Source organism: Ricinus communis, chromosome 1, assembly GCF_019578655.1.
Source record: "Ricinus communis isolate WT05 ecotype wild-type chromosome 1, ASM1957865v1, whole genome shotgun sequence".
In the NCBI taxonomy this organism is placed as follows: domain Eukaryota; kingdom Viridiplantae; phylum Streptophyta; class Magnoliopsida; order Malpighiales; family Euphorbiaceae; genus Ricinus; species Ricinus communis.
In genome coordinates, this window is record NC_063256.1 from 1,793,868 (window position 1) to 1,808,367 (window position 14,500).

At 34.2% G+C, this 14,500-nt stretch overlaps 1 protein-coding gene across 2 annotated transcripts; it reads left to right on the forward strand.

Moving 5' to 3' along the window:
* Positions 1–983: 983 nt before the first annotated feature.
* LOC8261850 (DEAD-box ATP-dependent RNA helicase 8) lies at positions 984–6,367 on the forward strand. Of its 2 annotated transcripts, none has more exons than XM_002511785.4 (10): positions 984–1,828; positions 1,938–1,998; positions 3,101–3,335; positions 3,879–4,117; positions 4,345–4,596; positions 4,672–4,852; positions 5,034–5,122; positions 5,204–5,277; positions 5,379–5,492; positions 5,976–6,367. In XM_002511785.4, exons 1-9 carry the CDS (start codon positions 1,515–1,517, stop codon positions 5,455–5,457), a joined length of 1,524 nt encoding a protein of 507 aa, XP_002511831.1. In that variant the 5' UTR covers positions 984–1,514; the 3' UTR covers positions 5,458–5,492; positions 5,976–6,367. The 2 variants fall into 2 exon arrangements, 1 of the variants encoding a protein (XP_002511831.1); XR_001536481.3 differs by having other exon boundaries at positions 985–1,828; positions 5,379–5,518.
* The last annotated feature ends 8,133 nt before the right edge of the window (positions 6,368–14,500 follow it).

The window sequence follows — 14,500 nt, forward strand, 5'->3', positions numbered from 1 at the left end:
TTTAATTGAAACACTTTTGAATGTTATATTGCATTTTGTAATAAAAAATTTATTGTGAAATTTGTATTTTCATAAGCTTGTATTTGCTATAAAATTTATAAGATGTATACACTAAAAAATAAATATTTAACCCGTTGCATTAAAAGTAAAAGATTATATGTTACAATTCATTCTAATATAAGTGAATTATTATTTTTCTATAGTGTTATTTTAATAATCACATCCATGCTATATAATTATGATTTTTGAGATTTGTTATTTAGTATGTGGACATTTTGATTTAAACTATCCAAATCTTTTTTATGTGATTGTTAATATTTGAATACTATTGGTTATTAGTTATTAATATATGTTGATTATTATTATGAGGTTTTTAATAAAATATGTTTAATCATATAGGTCTACTTACTTGATGAAAATACAATATGTTTATGAATGCAAAATCATTATTAAGGATTTACTTCATATAAAGTTATTTTAGTATTTAAAATTTTGAATGATATATTTAATATTATTTTATATAAAAATAGATATTATTATTTTCTGTTTTATCATGTTCTAAACATACCCAATTTCATAAGTTTTTTCCTTAATTCAAATAACACTCTCATTTAATAAAATATCCAATAAATGTAAAATTATATCCGATCAATGTATAGAGCATATTTTAAAATTATTATATATATATATATATATATATATATATTCATAAAATATAATAAATTATAATAAATAAATATATTATGTTTAATAAAACTAAAAAAAAATTAATATTTATTTTTTTAGTTGCAAATAAAAAAAATTATATTTAAAATTTCATTTAAAATTTTATATATATTTACTATAAAACTAAACACGTGAAGGGGTATTTATAAAATTAAGAAACTCAAAAGAGATAAAAAAGAAGTAAAAGAAAATTATAAGAATGATATATAAAAATATAGAAAACAAAAGGGATAGAAATGCAAATACGAAGCGATGTATTGATGCCCTAGCTAGGACGGTTTCTTCGTCATTTTACGCCTTTTCTTTCCACAAAACACAAACTCACTCGAACAAAACCTCCTCAACGACATGAATCAGCGCTCAAACTTTCCTCTCTCCTCCTTTCAGTTACAAAATTAATCCATAATTTCTTCCAGTTTGCTTCCTCAACCCCTCGAAATCGAACCATTTTTCAATTTCACTTCAGATCCGCTGCATTTTTTACCTGGATTTTCCACCAATTTTACGATCTCCCATTTCCGTACAAAATCGACTTCGTCTGCTCAATTGTCCTGTTTTTTTCATTTTTATCTACAGTTATACCCTGTCGAGAAACCCTAGATTTTTGTCTGTCTTCTTTTGTATAAAATTTTTCATTATTTCTCAATCTCAGATAGATATTGTAGAATCCATTGTTTGTTGTGACTATTAACTGTTATAGGTTTCGGTAGTTCGCACTCTTTTTGCACAAATTTTTGGATTCGAATTGTGGTTGGCTAAGTAGTAGTTAGGGTTAGGGTTTGTTAGTGATGAACAACAACAACAACAACAATAACAATAGAGGGCGGTATCCGCCAGGAATTGGCGCCGGAAGAGGCGCAGGTATGAACGCGAACCCCAGTTTTCAATCAAGGGTTCCGCAACAGCAGTATGTTCAGAGAAATATGATGCAGAATCACCATCAGCAGTTCCAACATCAGCAACATCATCAACATCATCTTCAGCAGCAACAGCAGCAGCAGCAACAGCAGCAGCAGTGGTTAAGAAGGAGCCAACTACCTCCTGCAGATTCCAGCGTTGACGAGGTGGAAAAGACCGTTCAGTCCGAGGCTGTGGACTCCACGTATGCTTCTTAATATCTAGTACATTTTCTTGCTTCTATAGGGCAGTTGTTCTTCTTAGTGACTGAATTAATATTGATTGGTCTAAATTATTCGGTATTATCTCTTCAGTTCACAAGATTGGAAGGCCAGGCTAAAGATACCACCACCTGATACACGCTACAAAACAGAGGTATGGTACTTTACTATTTACATGCTTGAGATTCTTATGATTATGTCAACCTGTGACATACCTTGGTGGGAGTAATATTATTCTTATTTTGTTTTTGGAATCCTTTCTTATCTATTTCCTGTTGAGATGGAGTTTGTGCTGCAATTTGCTCATGGCTGCGTAAAATCCTAATTGTTTATTGTAGGGAGGTTGATTATGCTTTGAATTTGACACACAACTACAAGTTATTTAAGATTACTTAGGTGTCCTACATTACTCCTTAAGTTAGAAGATAAGATAGTCATAATTAAATGGTAGCCGCAAGTCATGTGAGGCTGAATTGGCAGTCTATAGTTTAAGAGGAGCATCTATTAAATATTAAATGAGTCTTTTTTCCCTGTAGATACAAGGAATTCCATTAATGTGATTGCTTCTTCTCAACCATAAGATTTTTGAGAGTTTTAGTCTGTAAAATCAATATGCAGGTAGTATCATGTGTAATGTTCCCAGTATAAATAGTAATTGTGTCACTGCTTGTGGTTTCACATATTACTTAGAGTTAACTAGAATTTTTTTGGACTTCAATTTCGTCTTCATTTTTGTTTGACATGAATTATGTACTGTTCCTTATCCTTTTGCGTACTGGTTAATGAATTTTTTGGTGCTTGACTTTACCAATGATAAATTATTGTCCGTACCTCAGGTTCTCTTGTTTGAGTTGGAGCATAAATCATGCACAAATAAGAGCTTTGTGCTTCACTAGAATTTTTTTGGACTTCAATTTCGTCTTCATTTTTGTTTGACATGAATTATGTACTGTTCCTTATCCTTTTGCGTACTGGTTAATGAATGTTTTGGTGCTTGACTTTACCAATGATAAATTATTGTCCGTACCTCAGGTTCTCTTGTTTGAGTTGGAGCATAAATCATGCACAAATAAGAGCTTTGTGCTTCATTAAGATTCTGTTGCTCAACATGGAAATAGTCTTAAAGTTGTAGTCTGATGAAAGGAAGTCTGAAAATAAAGTACCAGCTGTTTACTTGGTCGGGGAAAATTGTGTGAAGAAATTTTTGTAATTACATACTCACGAGACATGCTTTTATTTAAAATATTTAATTGCAGGATGTCACAGCCACAAAAGGAAATGAATTTGAGGACTATTTTCTGAAACGAGAACTGCTTATGGGAATTTACGAGAAGGGGTTTGAAAGACCTTCTCCTATTCAGGAAGAGAGCATTCCAATTGCTCTTACTGGTAGCGACATTCTTGCTAGAGCTAAAAATGGCACTGGGAAAACAGCAGCATTTTGCATTCCTGCCTTGGAAAAAATTGACCAAGATAACAATGTTATTCAAGGTTCATCGTCACCATCTATCAACTTTTTTTTTATCTTATATTTTTGTACAATTTTGATTCTGTATTTGTTAAAGAAATTGTTTGTTGTTATTTAACAAATTACTTTTTTGATTGGGATTATGTAGTTCTTGGGGTGGTTGGAGTTGCTAGTTTTACTGTAGTTTTAGAAGATGAATGTATGCGTTGCTTTTGCTATTTGAAAAATCAAGAATTTCTATAGGAGGTAATGATATTTTGGAAGTATTTATTTATAGGTTTACTGGATATGAATTAAATAATTCTGGAATTGATGTGTTTTGTACTAGGGCTGGCCTGATCTTTTGATGAGAGTTTGCACACTACTAATTGTTATTAATCTGTTCATGCAATCTCAGCTTTAAATTAAATGTTTATAAAGAGTGCACCAACTGCATATTTTTTATAATATTCACATATAATTTGTTCTTTAACCAGCATGTTAGTGTCATCTTAATATTGATTTCTTTTCAGTTATTTTTTCTCTCTTGATTCACTGCATAACTTGATTTATGCTTTTGCTTGCAGTTGTTATACTTGTTCCAACAAGGGAGTTGGCTCTTCAAACATCACAAGTTTGTAAGGAGCTTGGGAAGCATTTGAAAATTCAAGTAATGGTTACCACAGGTGGTACAAGTCTAAAAGATGACATAATGCGTTTATATCAACCGGTCCATTTATTAGTTGGGACTCCTGGAAGAATACTAGATCTTGCAAAAAAGGGTGTTTGCGTTTTGAAAGATTGTTCAATGCTTGTTATGGATGAGGTTAGTACTAACCCCACTGAAGTTCTTTAATGTAATTTCTTGGCTTAGCTGTTCCGCTCAGAAATGTTCTTGAAAGAGCTTTCCAACTTTCAGGAGACTATTTTGTATGCTTTCTAATTGAAGTTTGCATACCATTTTTGCATTTTTGTTTTAGATTTTAGCTTAATGAAGCAATATTGTTACTGTACATAATTTGCTTTAGTTTAACTGGAGTGCCACTTTTTCAGGCCGATAAGCTTTTGTCTCCTGAATTTCAACCTTCTGTGGAGCAGCTGATTCGTTTTCTTCCTCCAACTCGTCAGATTTTGATGTTTTCTGCAACATTTCCTGTTACTGTTAAGGACTTCAAGGATAGATTCTTGCAGAAGCCTTATGTTATCAATCTTATGGATGAGCTTACCCTTAAGGGTATTACACAATTTTATGCTTTTGTCGAAGAACGGCAGAAAGTCCATTGTCTAAATACTCTTTTCTCTAAGGTTTGATTGTAACTAAACTACTGATTTATGGTTTCTGTTTTTCTGTGGATATGATACATTTCTGGTTATATGCAGCTTCAAATAAATCAATCGATCATTTTCTGCAATTCGGTGAATCGGGTAGAACTGTTGGCAAAGAAGATCACAGAGCTTGGCTATTCTTGCTTTTATATTCACGCAAAGATGTTACAAGATCATCGCAACAGAGTCTTTCATGATTTCCGCAATGGTGCATGCCGGAATCTTGTTTGCACTGGTATGTGACTGATTTTTTCACACATTATGTATTCTTATTACTATTGGTTTTGTTCATTAATTTAATATGTTGCACGAATCTGTGTCAGTTGCTCTAGTTTTTTTTTTTCTGTTTCTTTGTTAGATGGTACTTGAAAGATGCTTGGTGCATAATATCCTAATGGTACCAATGTCTGCTGCAGATTTATTTACTAGGGGTATAGACATCCAAGCAGTTAATGTGGTTATCAACTTTGATTTCCCCAAGAATTCTGAGACCTATCTTCACAGGGTATGTAGAACATGAGACCTTTCAACCACTAGTTCATTGTTTACAGTATATACATTATATGAACATTCATTTCACATGCAGGTTGGTCGATCAGGAAGGTTTGGACACCTTGGTTTGGCTGTCAATCTGATTACCTATGAAGACCGCTTTAACTTGTATGCTTCTTTCCACGTGCCTTCCCTCTTCCTGTATATAAACTTTCTGTTAATAATATTTCCTGATTTCTCTCTCCTAATGTCAAACTATGTTTAAACAGGTATAGGATTGAGCAAGAACTCGGAACTGAAATTAAGCAAATTCCTCCACATATTGATCAGGCAATATATTGCCGGTAACTTGTGGTAGAATTTTCGCCCCTCAATCAACAACGGTGAGTAGCAACAAGGGGTGGCAATGGTGAGTAATAGCAAGTGGATTGTCATTATTATTGCTCGGTGCTTGAGATGTCTTATAACATCACTATTTGTTTGCATGCCTCTGATTATTGATTTGCATTGAGCCAACATTGTAAGCCCTAGCACATGTAGTCCAGTAGAGTGATTTCGTTACATTGATTTTTGAAAACTTATGTGGCTAAAAGATGGGAGTATTTTGAATTTTTGAATTTAAATTCTGATAAATGACTCTTTCTTATGAAAATCTGGATTAGTTAATATGCCTCAAATTGACAAATCCTAAGTAGTACCTGTAGTAACAGAGGTCTATTTGATCATGATTTTGCTAGTTTTTGGAGCTAGACATTACAAAGGGAATTTGGATTATTGCTTGATCCTATCCCCACTTTATATATTAGTTTAACATGCAAGTAATTTAAGTTATGCTGATGATATCATACTATTCATTTGCTTCATAGGTTCAAGCTGGCTGCCAAAGATGAATGTAGCTCTGCATCCGAGGGTGACTTTTACGAATTAAGTATTGTTGATGGAGACTTCGATTGCTGTATGCATTGAACCCTGGAATGCTTTTGTTTGTTTCTGGATTTTCATAGCCTGAGACCTTAACAGGATTATAGGTTAGAGTTTTAATGGTTTATAAATCCCAGATAGATGCTGGGTCCAGTTTGTGTTGTGTTGGATTTCCATAACAGACTGGTTTGGTATTATCAGCTTTAGTATCACTGTTGAATTTAAGGCTGTACTCTGGAAAGAAATATCCTCTCCTCCCTTGCCCCTTCTCCCATCCAACACATTACTAATGGCAATGACTGAAAAGAAAATAAAAGAAATCTCTATTTCTATTGGACTGGATTATGTTTATTTCTGCTACTACATTTTTTAACTCATCCAGGTAGCGCTACAGTCTTAAGGCTGCTATATTGTCTTTGTGACAGATCTGTCGCAATGAATGATTTATAATATGGTCAAGTAGGATCATCTGGTCAGTCTCCCCACAGCGGAGAATGCTCGGAAAACAAATCAAACTTGCAGCTGCATCTGATGTATGATCCTCGGGTGGCCTTCATGAGGTGTGATTCAATGCAATGCAAAGAATTCTATTTTGACCGCCTTTGGTCTTATTAGGATTTTACTGGGTTGTCTCGAAATTCCTTCACCGTGTTTTGGTTGGGATAACTGCCTAATGCATTGTCAATGCGTCTCGTAAGCCGAGTTTATTAGGAATTTGGACATTAAGGGTAGAAACGAAAATTAAGAAGGGTGTAACGGATTGCGGCGCCGGTGTTCGAGCGGGAGAAGTGTAGAGTTTTCAAGATGGTTTTGTCAAGGCCTGGGTATCTACGGGCATAGTTTCATTGGTCTAATTTAGGTCTCTTTGGAGTGTGGTTTATTGTATTTCACGATGTTGCACTGTCGAAAGTAAATCGACCCCTTGGACTCCTATTAGGGGTCAAAAAGGTCTACTTCTAATTTTTAACTTTTTTAGCAAATAGATCCAAAATTATATTTATGGGCTATCTAACCCATTTATGGACAAAGTGGATCAGGTATGCCAGAGTTTGTCTCTCATATTTTTCTTTATAAAAACTTAAATAACAATAGAAAAATAAATTCCATATTAAGTTATTTCTTACTCATTCTCCGCCACCATCATTTGCGGGTGTACAATTTCATTTCATAACATTGGTTGTTTTGTTAAGGAAGAATGTGCATTTTTACCCTTCATGTTTACAGTAAGGACCGTATCTATCTTTTTAACTATTTTTTGGCACAGTTAACCACAAAATTAATTTTTCAGTTATTCAGGCCCCTCCACCATTTAGCATTTAAATAGTATAAACTCCCATTTATTTATTACTCCCTCCACTCTATTATAACGGTTATTTTTTCAAATCAAGAATTCCAATTATTTGTCATTCTTATATATTTAATACAATACTAATTTTTTATTTTATTTTATACTTATATTGAAATATATATAATAAATTTTGAAATATTTATAGAAAAGTAAATTAATCTGATCTAGCTAATTTTTCTATAATTAATTCTATTAAAATACTTTTTTATTTCGAGTATATTATTAAAAGGTGAAAGTTATAATGATGGAAGAAATATGATATAGCATGGGTCTGATAATTAATTCTATACTCTTCTGATATAATATCTTCTTTTTTCTATTTTTCTTTCTTATTCAGGTCATGTTAACCAAGCAACATCTTCCTTTTTCTTTCTCTTTCTTTTTCTTTCTATAATTCTATTAACAAAACAAAAGTCCTTTATCAGTTCATTAACAATTTGTCCATCAGTTCATAGCGCTATTGTATCGGGAAAACAAAAGGGTCCATTATGGCATTTGTTGTGTCAATTGGTATTTGTTATATTATTCCATGAAAGAAGCATGACAAGAGGTTTTTATATTTTGCGCCTTTTTCTTTTCCTTTTCTTTTAGTAAGAGGAGGCTAAAGTTGAGGAACAATTGAAAAATGAGAGATTGGCTAATTTGATTAGGTGTTTTTGAGAAGGAAATGAGAAATCGTTTCAAAGGGACTCTTTGGAGTTGTTTGAGGCAGCGTGTTAATGGGTGAAGTAAACAATTAAGAATGACTTTGAAGGTGCTTGATGAAAGTCTCCGAAGATTTTATGAAGGGTCTCAAATGATTTGCAGTTTCTGAAAGGCCACAATAACCACAAACAATGGCCATATCAAAACGGTGGTTCATATTTACTCCCATTGGCAAGGCATCCACGAAAAGACGCCAAAAGAATACCTTGATTTTATTTCAGAGTGTCATGCCCCCACAACTACTCCACTCCAAAATATATGAAAAGACGGTTAAAAATATATAAAAATAAAATTAAAAAATTTATTTAAAGTGCCAAAAATAATAATAGTTTTATATTTATTATAGTTATTTAAATTTTTATAACAATAACAAGAACAAATAAGAATAAAGAATGGAAATGATATTAATATAATCTTATAAAAAAATGATACTATGATATTAAAAAAAATATCTAAAAGATACCATAGTGCAATCCTAATCTTTGTGAACAATTTTAGGGGTAATATTGACATTTTATCCAAATTTGGTTTTCAGTTAAATAACATTGATATAAATTGAATCATTAGATTTGATATGTTGCTTTTATAAACTCTAAACATAAAGTATTTCAGAGAATGTCACAGAGAAAAATCTCTTGAATTCAAAGTAGATGTTGGCTTATATAAACCTTACAAAGAGATAAAAATGAATAATAACAACCCACGTTTACTCTCCTAATATCGTGGTAAATAACTAAAAAAAAGGTAAGACTCTACCTAATATCCTTACCAATATGATTTATTAACTGAAACTTAGAAAACTTCAACTATAACTCTAATAATCTCAACAATTTCTCTCCTAAACTGATTGCCATAATGCTTTCAATTTATTCGTCGTACCTCACACACACCCATTAACTCACGTAACATCAAGAACACATCTAAGTGGCTTTGTCATAATGTCTGCAATTTGTTCCTGTGTGACACAATGCTTTAGTTCAATAACTCCATCTCTGGTCAAATCAGGTAAAAAATGAAACCTTACGTCAATGTGTTTGTTGCGTTCATGCATGACTAGATTCTTTGAAAGCTTAATGGTAGAAATATTGTCACATAACACAGTGGTACATTTGCCTTAAGAATGACCAAGCTTTTCCAATACTCTCCTCATCCACACCCCTTGACAAGCACAAGAAGCAGCTGCCACAAACTCTGCTTCAGTAGTTGATACAGTAACTACCAACTGTTTTTTAGATGATCAAGACATAACTCCTTCACCAAGTAAAAACACATAACCAGAAGTACTTTTTCTATTGTCTACATCTCCTGCATAATCACTGTCAGTACATGCCATCAACTCTCCATTACCCTCCTTTTGATAAAATATCTCCAAATCTACGGTGCCTTTCAAATATCTTAACACTCTTTTCGCAGCCTGCAAATGCAATTTAGTTGGACTTTCCATAAATCTGCTAATAAGACATACCACATACATCAGGTCCGGCCTTGTTGTCGTTAGATACATAAGACTTCCACCCAATTGTTTGTACATGGTAGCATTGATCTTGACTCATTCATTCTTCATCAGTCTAACGCCGTGAACAAAGGTATTCTTCACACTGTTGCTCTTCTCTGTTTTAAACCTATCCAGGACTTCTTTTGCATATTTTCTTTAACTGATATACATGCCTTCAGGTTTTTGTAAAACCTCCACTCCGAGAAAATATTTTATTTTTTCCAAATCACTCATATCAAATTCAAGTTTCATAGAATTCTTGAACTTAACATGCATATTCTCATCATTACCAATAAAAATTATATCATCAATATATAAGCTAACAATCAATATCTTACCTCCATCTTCGGTTTTGATGAATAAGGTGTGTTCACAGCTGCACCTCTCAAATCATTTTTTGATAAAATATGCTTCAATCCGGCTATACCATGCACGAGGGGCTTGTTTAAGGCTATACAATGCCTTCTTCAATTTGTACACCTTATACTCTTCGCCTTTCTTCTCATAACCTTGTGGCTGCTCAACAAAGACTGCTTCATTTAGCTCTCCATACAAGAAAGTACTTTTGACGTCAAGCTGATACACACTCCAACTATTTCGTGCTACTAAAGCAATTATCATTCGAATCGTATCCCACCTAGCCACAGGAGCAAACACCTCAGTATAGTCTATGCCATGTTGTTGTGCATATCCTTTTGCTACCAACCAAGCTTTACACTTGTCAACCTCTCCATTTTCGTTGAGTTTAGTTTTGAAAACCCACTTTACTCTAATCTTCTTCATTCATTTAGGCAAATCTGTCAACTCCCATGTCTCGTTTCTTTCAATCGAATCTATCTCCAAATCTATTGCAGCTCTCCATTTGGAACTTTGAACAACTTCTGAAAATTCTCCCCCACTCACATAATCTTCCATCCAGAATGGCACTCTTCTGTTCCTCCCTTCTGGTGAGCTTTCTTTAAATAATGGAGAATTTTCTCCAGGCGACTCATTTGAAGATAAGCTAACTTCTCCTTCTTCTGCCACTACCTCCTCTTCATATTCTTCTTCACTTTGATCATGTTCACTTCCTTATTTATTGCTACTTTCCCACTCAAGGATATCAAGTCTCATGTCTTCATTACTTCTCCCCCAATTCCAACACTCGTTTTCTTCAAAAATCACATCTCTACTTACAACTATCCTTTTTGACATTGGATCATAAAGTCTATATGCTTTAGACTCTTCACTCATCCCTAGCAACACACACTGAAAACTCTTATCATCCAATTTTTTTTATAGTCAAACACATGAACATGCCCAATGCATCTGAAAACCCGAAAATAATCAATATTAGGCTTGACACCACTCCAAGCCTCTTCGGGAGTCATATCTTTCACTGCCAATGTAGGACTTCTATCGAGCACATGAGCTGTCCATTTTATTGCTCCTGGCCAGAAATTCTTTGAAGCTTGCTTCTCCGATACCATACTTCTAACCATGTTCATGATTGTCCTGTTCTTGCGCTCAGCTGCTCCGTTTTGTTGAAGAGTGTACGCTGCAGTGAGTTGCCTGCTAATACCATTAGTTTTGCAAAAATTATTGAACTCGTGAGAGGTGAACTCTCCACCCCTATCTGTGCGTAGACAACGAATAAAAACTCTTATCTCTTTCTCAACAAGATTTTTATAATTCTTTAAGATAGTAAAAGCTTCAGATTTTTCAGCAAGAAAATAAACCCATAACTTACGACTGTAATCATCAATAAAGCTTATGAAATACCTCTTATTACTGTTGAAAACAGGTTTAATGGGTCCATAGATGTCAGCATGCACCGGTTGTAGTCTTTGTGATGCTCTCCATAAACTCCTCTTTGGAATTGCATCCCTGTGTTGCTTTCCCAACATGCAATCAGTGTATATTTTGGATGGTGCCTTTAATTACGGTAGCCTTCTCACCATTTTCTTATATTGTAATGTTCTTAGGCCCTTGAAACTCAGATGCCCATATCTATAGTGCCAAAGATGAGCGTCATCTTCCAAAAATGTTTGGAAGCAGGTGGGAGCTTTGGGCAGAATTTTTGCAATCAAGGTGAACATTCTATTTGCAAACATGGCTATTTGCATAATAAGCCCTTTCTTTGGATGATAAACTCTGCATACTCCATGTTGTATCAAAATAGCTATAGCTCTTTCTTGCAATTGTCCAACACTTAATAGGTTATTTTTCAACTCAGGTATGTAGAAAACTTCAGTGATTACCTGAGTGACGCCAACAATTTCCAACCGAATATTACCCTTTTCCAATACAGCCATCGACGAATTATTTTCAAGCTTCACAGATTGCCTGAATTCCTCATCAAGATCCGAGAACCACTCCTTATTTGCACACATATGATTGCTACACCCTGAATCAAAAAACCAAACATCTTCTCTTCTTGATTGATTAAACTCAACATATGACATTAGCAACATTTCTTCTTTCTCCTCAAGCTCAGCATAATTCACTTTTTTCTCCTATTTGGGATACTCATACTTATAGTGTCCTAATTGATGGCATTTCTAACACTCAACTATAGCTTTGTTGAATGATTGTCTGCCTCTTCCTCTGCCTCTTCCCTAAGAAACCCCACGAGCTTGACCGCCTCCTCTTCCACCATATCTATCATTGTACATCACCTTTATTGCCTGCTCATCTCCTCTATGCCCATTCATCCTCTGTTCATGTACCAGTAAGCTGCTCTGCAATTCATCAATGGTTAAGATGTCTAAGTTATTAGACTCTTCAACCGAACACACAACATAGTCAAACCTTGAGGTCATTGATCTCAAAATCTTTTCAATGATCACCACTTGCTGCATGTTTTCACCATGGATTTTCATCTTGTTTGCTATGATAAGTGTCCGAGAAAAGTACGCATCAACACTCTCACCCTCCTTCATCTGTAAAACCTCAAACTCCTTTAGAAGAGCCTGGAGTTGTGCTCTTTTGACTCTTATGGAACCTTGGTACTTCTGTTTTATAGAGTCCTAGATGTGCTTGGCAGTGTCTCTATTGAGGATGGTCTCCATAATGGTTCAATCAATGGCTTGGAACATATAGTTCTTAACCTTTCAGGTCTTTTAGCTTCTGGTCTGCAAATGATTTTTGCCGTTCTTTAATAAGCTCCACTCCTTCTACTGCAGCAGGAATTCCATTCTCCACCAAACCCCAATACTCCTTTGAACGAAGGAAATTTTCCATAAGCATGAACTAATGATCATAATAGCCATAAACTTAGGAATTGCAGGTTGAATGAAATTATTTTCAGCTGCTGCCATACTTCAATTCTCTCTTTTCTCGCTCTTTCTTTTCTTAAGAAACTGCAGTTTCTTATAAAATATATAAGTAAATGTTTTATATCTTAAAATAGAAAAAGAAATTAAGTATTTGAATACCTAATATGGAGATTGTTAGAAAATCTAATTATGTATAAGAGAACAATAAACTTAATTCAAACGAGCGTAGAATTCTTGAAATGGCAAAATGTTAAAAGTTATTATTCAAACACTAATTGATGGTATGTACACACGGTGCATTTTTGTGTGAAATGAAGATTTTTCTTTATTAGACTTGCTAATTCGTTTATAATTTTTGGAATACAAAAAAATATTAATAGGAAATACGTAATTCCAGGTGGCGAATTCGGCAGCAATGGGTAGTGGGGGCATCGGAGGAGGCAGGTAAGTAGGGGGATTGAATGCGAAGGAGGCGTGGGACTGACTGGGAAATGTAAGCTGTACTAATTTCTTAGTTTTGGTTCTTACATTACAGATCGCCGACATCATGAATGCAAGCCTCTCCCACACGAAATCGTCCCGCTGCTTCCATTTTCTTTGAAAGTCACATCCCCTGCCTTAATCCTTCACATGGGATAATCACATCCCCCTTTTCTTAATATTTCTCTCAAAACAAAACAAATGTGATGATATTTTTAATCAAAGAATGTTTTTGGGATAAAGGTCGATGCTGTTCCCTAATTTAACTACTAGACCTTAAAGCTTAAGCTACGACCCATTAGTTCAAAATAAAAACACACTTTTCTTTAACAACAACAGAACGCATGCAATCCTAGGAAAAGTAGCTGTGGGATAAGAGTTCAGAGTATAGAAATATCAGCTGGGGGCTCCTCAGAATTAAGTTACAGATCGGATAGCTTCAACATATATATAAAACTTTTAACTTCTCTTTGTTTTTGGGTAATGTTAATACTAGTTCAGTTTAATTGATGGACATATTAATACAACCGAAGAATAGTGATCAATACATTCTACAAGTGTTTTTTTCTTTTAAAAAAGAAAGAAAGAAGGAAAAGCAACAGCAGCAAGAATCCAAAAGAGAAATGAATTCTGAAGCAATGTTATGGATTTTTGTAAGTTGGTCCATTCAACAGTGGAAGAACGCAGAGAGAAAACTTGTCAGTCTAAAATCAGCGAGCGATTGTTCAAGCCCACTGCTCATCCTTTGAAGGTTTCTTTCCTCTTTTTTTGACTTCTTGTTGACTGCATTTATTACTGATATCTGAATTGGCTTTTCTGTTCCCAAGCACATCTTCTTTGAGAAGAGAAGAGTTTTCTTTTCTGTTTAACAGATTACGGAGAATGCCATTATTGTGTATTTATTATGTGCATTAATGAAAAGGGTCTCTTACGTGTCACAAAGTGACTGTCATGACATCAAGAACTTCATAATAATGTCATGCAAGAGACAACTGATCAACTGAAGAAACCCACTAACTAAACCCTAGTTTCTCTGAACTAAACAGTTAATAAAAGGAAAAGATATTATGTTTCTTTTTTCTCTTCCAATTTTCTCATTAACCAAACAATGGTGGATGTATGTATATACGTTTTGATCAGGAAAAAAAAAAGAGCGGGTCATATTATGGTGACTCCGTACAGTAC

What these genes read in the sequence shown, in the direction of transcription:
- LOC8261850 (XM_002511785.4), top strand. Translation starts at nt 1,515, where the DNA reads ATGAACAACAACAACAACAACAATAACAATAGAGGGCGGTATCCGCCA. An exon ending in AGATAACAATGTTATTCAAG is followed by an intron (nt 3,336 to 3,878) that starts GTTCATCGTCAC and finishes TTTTGCTTGCAG; the next exon opens with TTGTTATACTTGTTCCAACA. An exon ending in CAATGCTTGTTATGGATGAG is followed by an intron (nt 4,118 to 4,344) that starts GTTAGTACTAAC and finishes CCACTTTTTCAG; the next exon opens with GCCGATAAGCTTTTGTCTCC.